Source organism: Protopterus annectens, chromosome 8.part0 (genome assembly GCF_019279795.1).
Source record: "Protopterus annectens isolate FY-2018-M chromosome 8.part0, PAN1.0, whole genome shotgun sequence".
NCBI classification, from domain to species: domain Eukaryota; kingdom Metazoa; phylum Chordata; order Ceratodontiformes; family Protopteridae; genus Protopterus; species Protopterus annectens.
In genome coordinates, this window is record NC_056741.1 from 1,300,663,216 (window position 1) to 1,300,680,559 (window position 17,344).

The following is a 17,344-nucleotide window of genomic DNA, read 5'->3' on the forward strand; positions in this document are numbered from 1 at the left end:
GTACCTAAGGAATGTATGGTCTCAACACAAGCACAGTCTAGAAGCCCAGATTCCAATAATTCCATGCCTGAAACAAGAATTCATGTGGTGGGCTCAGGCCTGTCAAACGGAGGACTGCCTTTCCACAAACCTCATCCAAGCCGGACTATCACCACGGATGCCTCAGACCTAGGCTGGGGGGGGGCACACACGGTGGACAAGTGTATACAAGGCCTATGGACACAAGACCAGCTGAATCTACACATAAATCAAAAAGAGATGCTGGCAGTGAAACAGGCACTCCAGACATTCAGACCTTTTCTTCAACAGGGTCACTTGCTGATAAGGACGGACAACACCACAGTCATGTGGTATATCAACAAACAGGGAGGCACACACTCATATCCTCTATGCCGGATGGCAATGGACCTGTGGAATGTGGCCCTTAACCTCAACATTCAACTCCAGGCCAAATTTGTGCCAGGAAAAGAAAATTCACTAGCAGACACCTTAAGCAGAACTACCACGGATGGATGCTGCATCCAGACATCTTCAAAACCATTACAAAGAAATGGGGACTACCAGAAGTAGACCTGTTCGCATCCCCACACAACCACCAATTGAGGAAACTCTGCACAAGGACATACCACCCACTTGCTTGGAAGGTGGACTCCCTATCCTTCAGTTGGGCAAACCTGACAGCATATGCATTCCCACCTCTTCCTTTGATGCACAAAGTGCTACTGAAGATCAAAGAAGATCACCCAAGGATAATCCTGATAGCTCCAGACTGGCCGAGGCAGCATTGGTAACTGAGGAGTATGTCTCGGACACACGCATGGCCTCTACCTCTATGTCCTTTACTTCTAACACAGAACAACTACAAGATCCTACATCCAAACTTGAAAACACTACAGTTAGCTGCTTGGAATATTACATAAAACAAAATAACCCAGATTTGATTTATCTCAGAGGGTTAAAGACATTATCATGGAGGCTCGCAGACCCTCCACAAGGAAGACTTATTCAGCCAAATGGAAAAGATACCTCATTTGGAGTGCAGCAAAAGGAGAAAATGTATCATTAGCAAACATAGCTAACATCCTGGAATACTTAGCAGAACTTTTCCACAATGGCCTGTCTTATTCCTCCATTAAGATTCATGCATCAGCAATTTCAGCAGAATACAACATGGATCCTCCAGTCTTCTCTCATCCTCTACTCAGGCAGTTTCTGAGAGGAATTAAAATGTAAAGCCTCCAAGGAAGCCACCTTTGCCTACACATGGGACCTTAACTTTGTGCTGGAAAAGTTAACACTTTTGAACCAGCAGCAACAGCAGAATTACAGTTCTTATCTTGGAAAACTGCTTTCCTGCTTGCAATCACTTCAGCAAGAAGGGTTTCTGAATTACAGGCATTAATGGCAGTACAGCCCTTCCTTATCTTCCATCAGGATAGAGTGTCCTTGAGAACTAACCCTACTTTTATGCCAAAAGTGGTCTCCAGAGTATCATTGAACCAAACAATCTACCTACCAACATTCTTCCCCAACCCACAGAACAGGGGAAAGACTCTGGATGTGCACAGGCAATTACGCTACTATCTGGACAGAACTAAGACCAACAGAAAAACTGACCAGCTTCTGGTAGCATATGCAACAGGAATGGAAGGAAAAGCAATTTCAAAACAGACAATCTCAAAATGGATAGGAAATTGCATTAGATTTTGTTACTCTTTTCATGGAAAGACAACTCCAGAAAACATCAGACCTCACTCCACAAGGGCTACAGCCACTACTACAGCTTTCCAGTGGCTACCAAAGACATTTTAGAAGCTGCTACTTGGAGCTATACATTTGCCAGGCATTATAATCTACCTTTATACTCCAGATCCCGAGCAGGTTTTGCAACTGCTGTTTTGCAAGGGATCTTAACTACACCATCATTATCTTAGTGCCTCCTCCCCCAGTTTGGCTATGGTATTCTACCGACTGCAGATGCATCCTTGAAGGACATAGTACAGTTTTGTACCTACCATAAATGTAGATGTCCGAGAGGTATGCATCTGCAGTCATCTGTGGTACGTATTTGCCCATCTTGTAGCTAGCTGGGGAATCTATTATGGTGTATTTGTTTGTATATATGTATATACATGCTTATATTGTTTGCTCTCTACTGTTTGGAATCATTTGCATTTATCCAAATTTAGCCTTCCTAGAGGGCACCTGGCATCTGGGGCAAGAAACACTGAGGAAAATGGCGGCTGATGCCTTTATACCCAATACACAGCAGCTATGACGTCGGGTGAAGTGCCAGACCCAGACTTTGGCTGCCTGAGGCAGGACAACCCATATGTTAGGACTGCAGATGCATACCTCTCGGACATCTACATTTATGGTAGGTACAAAACTGTACTTTTGTTTTATTGAAAACCCTCATATCAAAAAATAAACACACATCCAATACACACCTAACACTTGTTAACTTAATATTAACACACAACTCTCAGATATTGAAGTTTTGCCCTCCTAATAGGAACAGTTGTCTCAGACTGACAGCTGCATATACAGACTTGGATTAACCTAAAAGGAAGGTTATGCATGCTAAGACGCATGGTACAGCTTGTGCTTCTATTAAGTGCTGTCTTATTTTTGTCTCGTCTTTATTGCTTTCCCAGATTGGGAAAACAATTCAGTGTTTTCAGAAAACATTATCTCATAGCCACTGAAAGAGAGATGTATTCCGTTTTTATTGCTCTTCATCAGATTTTATCCATGGATATATGAACCATATTCAGAGTTGCTTCTACGAGCACTCATTTATTTGCTAGAGAAAAACTTTTTATATTCAATGTTCTTTTTATTTGTTTTCTCTTAAAAAAAATGAATTATTAGGTCAAGTCAAGGGCCTCAATCCAGACAGTTCCCTGTGCAAGCATCAGAAAAAGCACATCAATTTTTTGTGTCATGCTCTCTTGACCACACTTTTCTTCTACTTCTTTTTTTTTTTTTTTTTTTACATTACAATGTCTACATTTCTTCAAACTGAACAAGGAGAAAGAAGGAAGACGGTTAAAAAATAAACAGGCAGTTGTTTACTTTAGTATCCCAATTACACTCGAACATAACTGAGAAAACTTGACTTTATAGCATGCAAATTATATCATCCATTGTAAAAATACTACTGTTAAAAACAAAATTTTGTTTTACTTACAGTTAACTCTCCTTTCTCTTCCCTCCCCAAAATGTTTTTTCAAACATTAATGGCATGAAGCAGGACATATGCTTTAGTCCCCTACAAGTTTTATAAAGTCAAAAAAGTCCAATACTTCTAGTTTTTTTTTTTGTTCTGCCATGTTTCACAAATATAATTAATGCTTTGTAATCCCACATTTGTTTGTCAATTTCTGAGTTGCTGGTTTTATTCCTGTTAATTTCCATCTCTCAGATCCAGTCTCTGCTTCATTTCCAGTATACTCCCAGTTCTTCTAGTCAACTCTTCTGCTGTTTTCTGTCTCACAAGCATCTCTCTGATCTTTATTACCAGAAAAATGAGAAGCAGAGTCATCTCCTGTTTTCACAGTTCAATTTTGTTGGACAAACTTTTGTATTTCCTCCTTAGCATGTTTTGCATCAAAATGATTTTGTCCCTCCAGGAAAGAATATTCTGAAAATAGCTGGGTACAGCAGCTTGAATCTTATGCCTGCTTCTCAACATTCCCCGATTAGTGGAATAAATTTAGTCCTCTTCTTCTTCCTGGTGTACAGTGAGTAATCATTTTCCACAAACCCTCTCCCCCACTTGTAGTACTTTGGCCTTCTGCCACAGGTTTGTCAAAATCAACTTATTCTACTGGTAGGACTGCATCTTTACTATTAAAGGTCTAGGTTGCTTTCTCATGGCCAGGTTTGGAGCATACACACAATGTGCCCTTTCCATTAACAGTTCCTGCTGTGGAATATCAGTCTTGTTGCTTATTTGTGCTTTCATAAAATGAATACAGTCTGTTCCTTCCAGCTTATCTGATACAGCAGTACATCTCAGATTGTCCCTATGTGCTCTGTCCTCTATTTCTATTATTTTTTTGAAACCTCTCTTCTTGAGCAGTCTCATATTCAACTAACCTTTTTTTTTCATTTCGACCTCTAATTTTTGCAGTTTTATGACCTCATCTGAATATTTGTTTAAAGCTTCTTCTATTTTTTCCAGCCCTTTGCTATTTGAGTTGATGTACTCCTTCAGTTTTTCATTTATTTTAATCATCCTTGAGTACATTTGATTTATTTTTTTTCTGTAGGTTACTAGAAGTCATGTCTTGCATAATGGCTGTAGCTTGCACTGCTTTTTGCTGAACAGCAGGATAATTCTTCCCAGTCAGTGTTTTTCCTCTCCTTTTTGATTGATTTTCTTTCAGGTTCTCTGATTTTTTTTTTTTTTTTGCTGGCATTCAGTCAGTGCACTTACTAGCCAGTTACTGAAATTTACCCCAAAAATATGAGATTACTATCTCTCTTTTCTGAGTTTCTGTTTTCACACTAGGAGAGCTGCAATTAAGCTGTTACTCAATATGCAGCCATCTTGGAAGTCCTGTGAGGTAGACACCTTAAGCATTATATCAACCTGCCCCACAAAAATTGTATCTGAGGTAAGAGTGAAACTTAGTACCTTGTGTTTTTAAAGCAAACATTTTAACCATTACACTAAATCCCCAATACCAGTTTACAGTTTTCCAGTAAATTATTCCTTTATTTCAGCACATTGATATCTAGTCATTTTTGTGCACTTCAGACCACATTTCACTATGTTCTGGTCTCATGTTGCACTTTATCATAAAACAACCAGCAAAGTTCTTATAGTATGACTTTTAGACTTATTTTAAGCTTGCTGCTAAATATTTTTAAGATTTGTACTTCAGTTTCAGTGACAAATTATTGATTTACATTGTTAATGAAAAATTACCCAGTCAGACTTATGAAGGGCAGATGAGCCTTGAGCGTTGCCATAATCATAGTTGGTTAAAGGGAGGCACAAACTGTCAGTAGTTTCAAATAATACACAGTGGCTACAGGACAGTAGATGGAAGCAGGGATCAGCCATTGCATCTTCCATTTTCTTGATGATCCTAGACCCACACAATAAAGACACAGAGAAATTAAAACAACATGGATACCAGACAATGAATACATTGAGGTGCAAGTGTCCGGATGTGCACAGTGCATCCAAGCAGCAGATGGATTCAGGTGGCATCATCCATAATCCTGTGGTATATTCATGACATGAAAGCACATGGTATAGTTTTACAACATTGTCACAGTCCCGGAGATGGTGTATATCTAAGCAAAGATATGGGACACTGGGGCAAAAATCCCATTCATGAGTCACACAGATGCTGTTGGCTAGGCTGTGAATGTTTATGTCCCTGCTAAGGAGCAGAAAGCTAGAGACCTGCAATCATTGTGGCAGAAAAAACAAAACATTCCACAGTTGCTGCACTTTTTATACTAACTTTACATGTAAAAGTATAGACTAATCTTTGTCCTAGTTGTTAATGTCTCAAAAGCCATTGACATTTTTACCTCCTGACTGAATTATTTAGAAATAATTTTTTTATTAACTAAATTAAGTTGTTTATTGGCTACTTATCTACGTGGACCTAAATGGTCAGAGATATATTCCTATCTGTATTATCTCTCTGCATTATAGCTTGATTTGTTCCAAGGACATATCGTAATTCTTCTGTTTACAACATTTCTCACTTCCCTCCTGACCATTGAATAGCCTGAATTGTCTTGCATTACTTTTACTGATGATTCAAAGCTTAGAACTATTTTTAGTTGTTTCATAGTGTAAGCTGTACTTTTGTACAGAACTCCATTCCTGACCATTTTTCACTTGTGCTAACACATCCCCCTTTACTATATTGCATAAATCTACCGAATTGTTAAAGCAGCCTGTATCAGGTTCCCTTCAACAAAGATCTCTTAGTAGATCCAGTAGAATTATGATGGCACTTCTTTTCAATAATGGACGTAATTAAAAATGTCATCAGTAAATATTACTACAACCATTGTTTTTGCTTAAGTTGATGCTTTACTTGGGTCATAGTTTGTCTTTCTTTGTTAAGTTCATCTGACTTTTTAACCAGTTTCATCTGTGGTTGATCCCAAATTGTGTCTGGAAAGGATCCATTATGATCACGTAAAATGAAACGGTAGGACCCAATTTAACTAAGACGGTACTTATCATCTTGTCCAATTGCTGTGATAGGAAGGTCTGCAGAGGACGGTGACAATCAGACTGTGGTACTAAGAATAATGTAGTGAAGGTCAGCTTGGTGGGAAGGAAGGCTGAAGCATGTCTTGGTACTACAAGCTTTATTATATTTTTAGGATGATGATGATACTACTTTGTATATATTCTGCCTTCCGGTATCTTTTTATTTATTGTGAACTGAGAGATAGTTTGAGAGGGAGTTGATACTAGGACTGTAAACTAGAAACAGAAGTTGGGAAGGGCAGTGTTTAATCCCTGAAGTATTATTTTATACACATTAGCTAGAAGTTACTGTTGGTCAGTGCATGCAGAATGTGCATACTTTACTGGGGGGAGGAGGTTGTGTCCATAGTAACCTGTCTTGCTACTTTTTCAGGTGAGTCCACAGTTGCACCTTGTATGCTGCATGAGAAAACACACTCAAGTTGCTTAGAATATTGCAGATATGCTAACACTGGCATAATTTTTTCTGTCAACATACTTTATGAATGGTCTCCTTGTAGGTCAGTAGTTAATTATTGGTTGTCTTGGTGCATGCTGCAAAGTCTAACATATCTAGTTAGGTGTCTTGATTTCCATTCTACATGAATATCTACTTGTATTATCTACTTGTAAATGTAAAATAAAAATAAAATAAATATTATATAGCCATTAGAGTGTTAGCTGATTAGATATGTGGCTGATATAATTGTTGGTGCATTTCTTCGAATGAAATATTGAGTATAATTCATGCTGTGTGGGCTATATTCTACAAACCATTCCTAAATTATAGTCAAAGAATGTGCCTTGTAATACTGTAAACATAAGTTTATAGAAACCAAGTATATTTCTTAGATTGTACTATGCATCCTGGTTATTTAATCTGTTGATAGAGTTGTATTCACTCTCTGCTTATTGCTACTCAACTTGGGTTGATGTTACACCAGTATGCGAAAAAGTCTGCAAAAAAGATGATGATGAGTTGCTGGGCAGCATTAGTCTGTACTACACAGTGATTTCAGAGAGGAGCATAGCTGTAAAATTCTAAAAGGAGGATTAAGACATACTGACATGGCCCATGAGGGGAGACCATTTTGGTAACACTGCTAAAGAATAACCACAGGAGTATGGATCATTAGACGTGACACTGACCTGTTGGCTTTTAACAGATAGGAGAAGGCAACCTTTATAGATATTTCTTATGTTGTTCTGTGACCACCATCATTCAGTTTAACAAGCACTGCAATTTTCAGATCCTCACCATCTATAATGAATCTGTGACAGTTCTGCGTATCTTACAGAGTCATCATAGAGAACAACGGGAAGCCACCATTGACATATGTTCGCTTGCAGACCATTTTGTCATCACTGGGACCCCCAAAGAAGCCTGTGCCTGCACCATCACTGGAGCTTATGAGGAGTAAGTACATCTGGAACCCTTAATTATTAAATAGCTATGTGACTCATATTGATGAAATAGCCTTGTAACCATTGTTTTTCAATTTGAGGAAACAAAGCTGTCTGCAAGAAGAGGATAGCAGTGAGTTTGTAAGACTGGTACTAGTAATTGTTTTCTGTCACAAATTACAGTTGCTGAAAGGTGAGCTAGCCCCTATGCAGAAGGCAGAAGTGCTATGCTGTTGTAGTAATGTCTTCTCTGAATGTACAGATTGTGCAGTCTTGTGGACAGTAAAATGCTGACAGCCTTAGGAGGTGTACATGCATGCATTTAAATATATAACCTACACGCATATACTGACATTCAGATTACAGACAGAAAATGTTGAAAATTAGGGTGAGTGTCGGATGTTCATGTCACATCAGCTGAGATTACTGTCTACTTGGGTATATCCCCATTGGAGTCTGACCTCACTCAAGAAATCTCATCAGTAAACCATGTGGATAATGCAGACACAGCATTTGATGGCACTTAAGAGTTACTTGGTACATAGAGTTTACCTGTTTTTCTGTGTACTGGATAAGGTCTGTGTGCTAATCTGTGGTCTGATTTATTCTTCCAGCTAAGAATCACTCTGTGCTTTGCATTGCTGAATTCCCTAACATTTTGTGATCACACATCTTCCTTAAATATTTGTCCTCCCTACTTTTCCATGACTTATCTACTTTCATTTTTCTTCTGATGTTCTTTTTTTTTATATGCTTATGTGTTTTTTTTTTCAACTTTCTCATCCTGGTGGGTGTGTGTGTGTGTGTGTGTGTGTGTGTGTGTGTGTGTGTGTGTGTGTGTGTGTGTGTGTGTGTGCTTGTGTGAAAAGTGAAGGTGCTTTACGAAATGCTAGAAGTTTGCTGGGGTGCCATTTGTGTGTAATTTGAGTTTGTGGTGGTTTTCCAGTTTCTTCCTACATTCCAAAGGCAATGCTGTCACTGGATTCGGGACTCTAAATTGTCTGTAGGAGTGTATGCATGAATATGTGATATGGAAGAAACACCAGTTAGCCTACTTCCATTTTTTCCCTTTGCTATGAGAACTTCACTGGTAGTGATGACCACCTGTGGGGTCACTCTGAATCAGAAGCAACTTGGAATAGAGAGAACAAGAAATTTCATCAACAAAATATGAAAAATATGAACGTGTATGTCAGGTATAAGCTTTTTTTCTGCTTGAAGGATGCTTTATTAAAGATTCACAGGGCATAAAATATATTGCAGAGTACACCTGTTTTCATCATGAATAAATCAGAAGCCTAGAAAAATGCTCAAAACTAGACATTGCTCACACAGTAATAAATATCAGTGGTAATGAACATACTATTGTAGGAATTATTCATATGCAATATGTGACCCCAGTAGAGCATGAAGATTTCCTGGCTAAACTCCCGGATATAAAATCAATGAAAGTGGTCTTCACAGAGGGTTTTAACTAACCAGATATTGACTTTGGGTACTTAACACCAAATATGTGTACCCGGTTGGTAACTGACTTTGTTAATCAAGATAGTCTGGTATAGACTGTAGAAACTCCAGCTAATAGTGGCTGTTCTTTTGGTGTCATAGTGACTGTCCTAGCATCTTTCTGCTCTTCTCCAATGGTCACACACACACACACACACACACACACACACACACACACACACACACACACACACACACACACACACACACACACACACACAAAACATAATCACAAGTAAGTCATCCTGCTTAGGTTTTACCAGTGCAAACTAAACAGTAAAAAAAGGTTAAACTTGTGTAACAGATTGGGATACCGTTCTCACTGATCCAGATAAATCTACAAAGAGTAATGGCATGGAGTTCTGGACTACTGACTTCAGGATTCGTAATTAGCTGACATAAATGTACAGATTCAGCAAAAGCTCCCTTTGGTGAAATAAAATTATCAAGATATCCAACAGAAAAAAAAGATGCAGTATTTTACTTTCAGAAATTACTTTAAATCCAGATTAAACAAAACACAGAAATTAGATATGGAAGATTTGACACATTACTAAGTAAGTAAAATAATCATGAATGCAGCTTGCTTTTGCTCAAAGGTGGAAAGTAATAGCAAGGCATTCCTTAATAATTACTTTACAAAACTGAAAGAGAGGCATTGTGAACGCATCACGTTATCAGTAAACAATATCCCAGTCACAAGTCAGACTAAATGTACTTGCAGAAAATAATTGAGTAGACTTCATACTAAAGAACAAAATCAGTATGTCATAGTGCTAAAGTCACAAGGGGAGACTTCCCTGTTGTAACTGTAGATATGAGAACTATGGGTCCCTATTAAATTATCGAACATTTCAAAGTTTGAATGTCATATGGTCGACACCATATGATCGAACTTTGAAAAGTTCGAAGGTGAAAGGCAATGGCTCTGTATGCGCAGAATGGGAAAAATTCCCTTTTCCGCACTGAAGTGCGGTCACTGAGATGGTATATTTAAGTAAGGGGTGTGGGGGTGCAGGGGGGCTTCCCCCCTGCTCAGAGTGTTAAGGTAAGTTTTTTTTTTTTTTATGTTTTTATTATATATTAGAAGATTCAAGTTTCACTCATATGTTGTCGAACACAATGAGGTTCGAAATTTTGAAGCTTCGAATATATAATATAGACCTGAGAACTACAGCCAAAAATAAAATTAAGAATGGACAATCCATGAGGTCAGTATGTTACCTGGTAATTTCCCATATAATAAAGGAAAACTTGACAAAATAATTTGTCGTGCCTGCTAAACAAAATGTTAGGATGTTGGCATAGTGATACCAGTTTTGAAGGAGATGGGGTTCATGTCATACCCAACAATTTTACTCCCATCAGCTTGGGCAGTATTCTGTGTGAAATATGGAGAGTCATAATCATACTTCTCTAAAATGGCATACAGGACTACTTATGGTAGATGAGGAACAGTATGAGTTTAAGGAAACAGCTTGCCCTGTAAACCTTGTAGCATTCTTTAAAGAGCTACCAACATAATTTTTGAAAAGACTGACAGTACATGCTACTTATCCTGACCTTGCTAATGCTTTTAGAACTGTACTCCATAAGGAAATGAGTGTAAAATTTCATACGTTATAAGAATTATTATTAAGCAACTGGATGGAACAGGTCAGTGTTGGTGGTGATTACCTGCTGTCCCCGTGGGGTTACCAGTGATGGCCAACAGGGGTATGTGCTGGGGCCTTTTCCTTCTCAGATGTGAAAATAGAAAATGGGTTTTGATTATTGTGAATTGGATAACCATTACTAAAGTTAAAAGATGCCGCTATTCTCCAAGATTGTCTAAAATGTATACTGTTGTAGAATTAATGAGCATGCCTTTGATGCCAGTGAATACAGTATGGTGATACTTGGTAGAAAGGTAGAAAAGACATAAGTAATAAATAAATCATCAGATCATAAAAAATATACTATCATTCAAAATACTGTAACAGTGGTACACAATCTAAAGGCATCAGTGTGTGTCTAACCAAATGAGAAAAATGTTTATATCCCATCTAATTTTGAAGGGCATGTCTAGTCACGCCAGAGAGATCATTATTCAGTATTATACCTCAGTGATGTGACATTATTTAACATAGTATTGTTCTGTAGCTTTCAACATACCACCTAAAACAGCTTGAAATGGCATTCTTTTCAATCACTGTGCATTGGCTGAGTGGTCCGATTTTAACTTTCTTAAGTGAGTCTGCTCTGCTGTTCCAGTTTGACTGCAGACTGCTCTGATTTCCACATCCTTTTTCATTGGCTCCATTGTATAGAAAATGACTTCCTGGAGCTTGTTATGCTTAAAAGGAGCCAGTAGCAGCCACAGCTAGATATTTACACTTCTGCAGTGATTTCAAAAACAGTAGTGTTTGGACATGGCCTGTAGCAGAACGCGTCAAACTGAAATGGTTACTACAGAGTAGGGAAAAGTAGAGTGCCGACTGGATAGTAGTGCTAAAAGTCATCTGTCTGTCTGTGCTCTAGTTTGCACTGTACTTTGTACAGGCAGTTAAGTGACACCACTGCCCATTTTCATTAGAAGTAGTAGTAATGCAATCTGTTTCAGTTCCTTATACTGACAAAAAATGTAGATTACTTATCCTACAGGTGCAAAAGCAAAACTATCCACAACCATTCCCACAGATGCTACAGCAAACGTGTAGCTAGACATCCACTGTTAAGCCATGGGGCATACAAATTAACTTGTAAGGAGCAACATTTTACCAGCAGTAGGGCATCATACGTTCCAGTAGCATGCGGAACTAAAAACTGTTTCATTAATGTTTGCAAGGTTTAACATGAGGTCAACATTTAGAACTGATGATTTTGTATGGGTGTGCCTGTAAACACATAGACACACACACATCACAGGATGCAGTTCTGGTGCAGTGATGTAGGTGTGCATATGTTGATGCCACTAGGGTTCTAATTTCATAACTTGTGCCCCCAAAAAGGCAAATTTTTACATTATGTCCTGACCCACTGAGGAAGTGAATTTATGCATAATCAAATTTTTAGTGCTATGAGTTTGGAACCTCTGCTGTGATTTTTAATGGACTCTGCTATTATTTTGAAAGCAGAGGGATTGAGATGCATCTGAAACAGAGCAGTGAAAATCACAGGGTTGTCAAACTTGGAACTTCTTCAAAAGACTGAGGATTGCAATATGTTCTACTTCTTATAGGTTATTTAGAGATGACCTCTGCCTAGTCTGTAGGAAGACATCTGATTTGATTTTACCTAAAACTTTGTGCCTCAAATATACAGCTGGGAGAACTAATGCCTAATACTACAAATATGAATGACAGATTAATAGAGTAGCTGGATTATATTATGCCTTCTAAAGTTTTGGAGCAAGAATCCCTTTCAGTCCAGTAAGCTTGCATTAACTTTTTTTTTTTTTCAAAAATGATCTTGATACACAGGTGAAAAGTTAAAAATACCAACAAGAGGATATTATAGTCAAACTTCTTAAAGGATGTTAGCTTATACGTTTGACACCGAACCAATGATAAACCTAGAATAATGTTTACAAGGTAAGAAGTATTGGTGATTTAATTATATGTAATTGCTGTGACACCAGAGGGTAAAAACATGTTGTTTATACCCTCTAACATACAGTGTAAACAAATGTAATTTCTTTAAATTACATCAGTATGTACAAAGAGGAAGCAATTCATGGCTAGATGGACAGTGATAAAATCTTTTGTCATTTACTGTTTGTATAACTATATAGAGGATTATGATCGGATATGTGATTGCAATGAGTATATTGTGTTTTCTTGATATGGATGCCAAGAAATACACCTTGGTTGCAAAACTTGAGAGGTGAGTCTTGGTATCCACGTCGAGAACACATGCTACTATGATACGATCAGATATCTAATCATAATTCTTTGTGGTGCATGGAGATTTGCCTGCTCCATGTGCCACTAGTTAGACAAAAGTAAGATTAAAAAAATGCGATGTGTTGTGCTGCCTTTGAAAGCCAGTAAAGTACCGGGGAAGTGGCTTACGTATTCCCTGTCTAAGGAAAATATTTTAATTCAGAATAGTGGCTGTTTATGTAGCATACAGCAGGCAGAAACAGGATTTGAAACAAAGCCACTTCATGTCCTGCTGCTGCAGTTTACTGGTTGGAGCTGTCAGCTTTTAGTGTTGACATGATGTTAAAAGTGCATAGGGGTACTTCTGCAGGGTCTGAATGGAGAGATAATTCAGCAAGTAAAGGGGAGTATTGCTGCTGAAACTGAATTCATCTTAAAGTCTTGGTGAGTACCTTCATGAGGTGGACCCTGTTTTTCACAAAATCTCACCAGGACAACACTGATGTATAGACTGTATTTATATAGCATATATCCTGGACAGAAGTAGGTTAAAAAGTTAAAAAGAGAGCTGGGGTGTACAAGACCCAGGATAAAAAAGTGCCCAATCCTGGTAGATGCACTGGTGCCAGGACTGGAAGAGATGACCGTGTAGAATTCTCAAAATATGGAAACATCCCTACAATGGGCCCAGGCCAGACCCAGGGGGAGGATGCCCCCCCCCCCCCTGTTGTAGAAGGAAGTAGTATTCCACAAAAATCACAAAAACTGATTAGGCCAAAGAAGAGCCGTAAAGATGATAAAGTGGACTATTGAGGATAAAGAAATTATGTATTGTTACTATTATGCAAAAAGCCCAGAATTTCTGGACACAAGATGCACAAAATGATTAAGAGAGAAATTAGAGGAAAGAAAAATACTTCCACAAGACAAACTGTCAGAAGCTTCAAATAAAAATGTGTATTCATTAATACAATGGGCATAATAGGTCAACTCTCCCAGCTAGGCATCAACCCGTATGTTACCAGATGGGTAGCTAACTGGCTCACTGATAGAACCCACTCAAAGTAGGGGAAGCCACCTCTAGTAGTAGACCCGTAACAAGCGGTGTTCCCCAAGGATCGGGCTTGGGGACTCTAATGTTTGGGATATACTTTTCTGAGGTGCAAGCTAAAACCAGTGGTGTGTGGCGGACCAAGTTTGCAGATGACTGCGAGCTTGGTGCTTTCTTAAATTCCCCTAGTGATGTGAACATCCTCCAAGAGGGCCCTACCCAAACTAATGACTGGTGCCAGAAGCATGGCCTCAAACTGAATGCCAGGAAATGCATAATTATCCTCTTTGGGGAAAATGTCATCCCCACTAATTATCACATTAATAACAACGTACTAAGCATGCAATCAGTCGTGAGGGATTTGGGCACCCAGGTTGATATCAACCTGACTTTTGACCACCATGTTGCCTCAGTTGTACGGAAGGCTTTCTACATGACCCACCTCATAAATAAGGGTATTTCATCTAAGAAGAAGGATGTCATAACATCCCTGTACTCCTCCCTTATCAGACCCATTATCAAGTACATTTCCCCCTTTGGCATGTACCTTGCCAAGCACATGCAGCAGTTAGAGAGACCATAGAGGTTCCTGACCAGGAAAATCCAGGGTCTCAAACATCTATCTTATACAGATGAGCCCTGTCCCTCTACTCAGTCTCATACAGACTGCTCAGAGGTGACCTGTGTCTGGCATACAAGGCTATTTCAGACCCAGTCTTGATGGAGTTGCTGCATATCCATAAGACAAACTCCACTTGCGCATCCCGCACGCAAGGCCTTAACCTGGTCTGTGACATTAATAGAACATGTTGGCGGGCTAGATTTGTGTCCCAAAGACTCCCCCATCTGTTGAATAGACTCCCTCTCCTTGTCCAGGAAAGTACTTCTCTAGCCCTCTTTAAGAGGAACTTGGACGTCTGGATGGGAAACAGAAAAAATATACCCCTGGGATCCCACCTGTGTCCCTGCTGGACAGGGGGAACAGGTGCTGACTTTGAGGGAACATGGGCGAAACTCTTGGCTAGGCTTATAAGAGCCTCCAGACCAATAGCCTAGCATTAACCTATGAACCTAGACCAAGAACCTTTGACCTGTTTGGAAAAAAGAAGCATTAGTAAAAAAATCTAAAGCAGGATACAAAATGCAACACAGTAGTAAAAAGTAAATCCAAAGTGTAATACACTGATGAAGGGTTGATCCCAAAAGCTTTGTGATTTTTTTTTTTCCTGTTTGGAATAAGCTCTGCATTTTACCTCAACATTTCCAGGATTTGGATATTTTACTACTGTTTTGCATTTTGTATCCTGTCTGGTTTACCTATGTGCTGTTCTTGTTTCTTTAGAAAAAGAAGCATCTCAGGAAGTGCAAAAATGTAAACAACAAAACCTAGAAATTTTTGAAAAATATAAAAAGAAATATGGACATGGGAAAAAGAGAGATCTGACATGGTGCAATATTTATGCAAAGGAGAAAGCCAAATTAATCAGTGTAAAGAAGGCAGCCCCAGTTTGGCTTTCCCACCTCACAGCAAGAGGTTCTGTGGTTTGATTCTTGGTTGGAGTGCCTTCTGTGTGGAGTCTGCATATCCTCCCTGTGGTCACGTGGATTTCCTGTGAGTGCTCCAGTTTCCTTCCACATCCCAAAGACATGCTGTAAGTGGATTGGACACTCTAAATTGGCCCTAGGTGTGTGTGTGTGTGTGTGTGTGTGTGCCTTCTTTGGAAGGTTGGGCGCCAGGCTGGCAATTTGACACCATAAAACTTAACTGCCAATTGTTCTGCGGACCATTGTTCTGCTATGGTGACCCCTAACTGGGAAAATGCTGAAAGGAGGAAAAGAAAGAAAGCAGCCCCAAAGATATTCAAAGGGAAATACAGGCAAAGGCATCCAGATATGGAAAATTTCACACTACAAAGTGATATCACAAAGAGGGAATGAAGAAAAGCAGATTAGTAAAGTAGAAGTTGAACTTATGGAGTGCCTGCCAAGTGAAGGATTTGGGGCAGAAGGTGTAACACAGGTTTTGTCACAGCATGATGGAACGAGTCCCCAAAGTAAGGATCCGCAAGAAGATCAGGAGACGTCTGAAGAAGAAATATGGACATGGAAAGCAAAAAGAGATTTAATATGGTGTAATATTTATGCAAAGGAGAAAGCAAAACTAGCTATAACAAAAAGAGCAGCACCACATATTTGAAGAGAAATACAGGCAAAGGAATCCGGACGTGAAAAACTTTACAATATAAAAAATAAGACGGAGGAAAAGTAGAAAAGGAGATTAGTAACGGAGAAGTTAAAGAAATAGAAACTGAGGTTATGGAGTACCTGCAAAATGAAGGATTCAGTGTAGAAAATTTAATTCAGAAAGTACCACAAAATGATAGAGCAATGGATATCCAAATTAAGGGGAAAGCAATTGGTCAGGTGCCATATGAAGATATTTTGGAGCCTTCCACAGGAAAACAGTATAAACATTCACTTGAAGCTAGATAGTAAGGGAAGGAACAGGAAACTGTGGAAACTCTGATGCAGTCAATGTTGAGGAGTGATAGGCCAGTGAGTTCCCATATGACAGAGCAACGGATGGCACAGGATGAAATTGAAGAGAATGTGCCACAAGAAGATGTTATAGAACTTTCTATAGATGCCTACAGGAAATGGAAAACAAGGGATGTGCCTTCAGTTTAGAAGAAAATGAGCTAAGAGAAGAGTTGTTTGATTTAATACACATAGACATATTAAGATCGATGGAAGAAGTAAGACTGCAGAAGGTCAATGTTGTTGTTGTTTGTCTTTCGGCTTTTCCCAGTAAGGGGTCGCCACAGCAGAACTCCGGTCCGCTAATGATTGGCAGTAGATTTTTTTTTACGAAACGCCGAGGTGCCAGCTTGACGCTCAACCTTCAACGAAGGCATGCCCATTAATGCACGCATGTCTTTTGAACACTACCCAACTGTGGGGAGGACATGCAGACTCCATACAGAAGGCACTCCCAAGCCCAGCAAAGAATCGAACGGGAGAACCTCTTGCTGTGAGGTAACAACGCTACCGCCGTACCACCGCGGCATCTGAAGATCAATTGAAGGTCACTAAAACCCAAAAAGTCAGAAGTTTGATAAAACAAATGAACACAGTAATTAGGACTGTCCATAGAGATCCATGCAATATAATAGAAGTAAAACAGGATATATTACTGTGCTGCTAAATTAATAACTGATAAAGTTCTACCACAAGAATACAGGGTAGTGAGGAAAAGGAAGAGGAGAAATCGAATACCATCATGGA

General features: G+C 39.1%; 1 protein-coding gene across 2 annotated transcripts in view; it reads left to right on the forward strand.

The window, feature by feature from the left end:
• The window catches only part of LOC122809369 (cryptochrome-2-like), a 321,493-nt gene that overhangs the window by 106,895 nt on the left and 197,254 nt on the right, over positions 1-17,344 (forward strand). For both annotated transcript variants that reach the window (XM_044080815.1, XM_044080813.1), the window contains exon 4: positions 7,534-7,652. In XM_044080815.1, the coding sequence (XP_043936750.1) occupies positions 7,534-7,652 (119 nt within the window). The remainder of the gene's footprint in view (positions 1-7,533; positions 7,653-17,344) is intronic.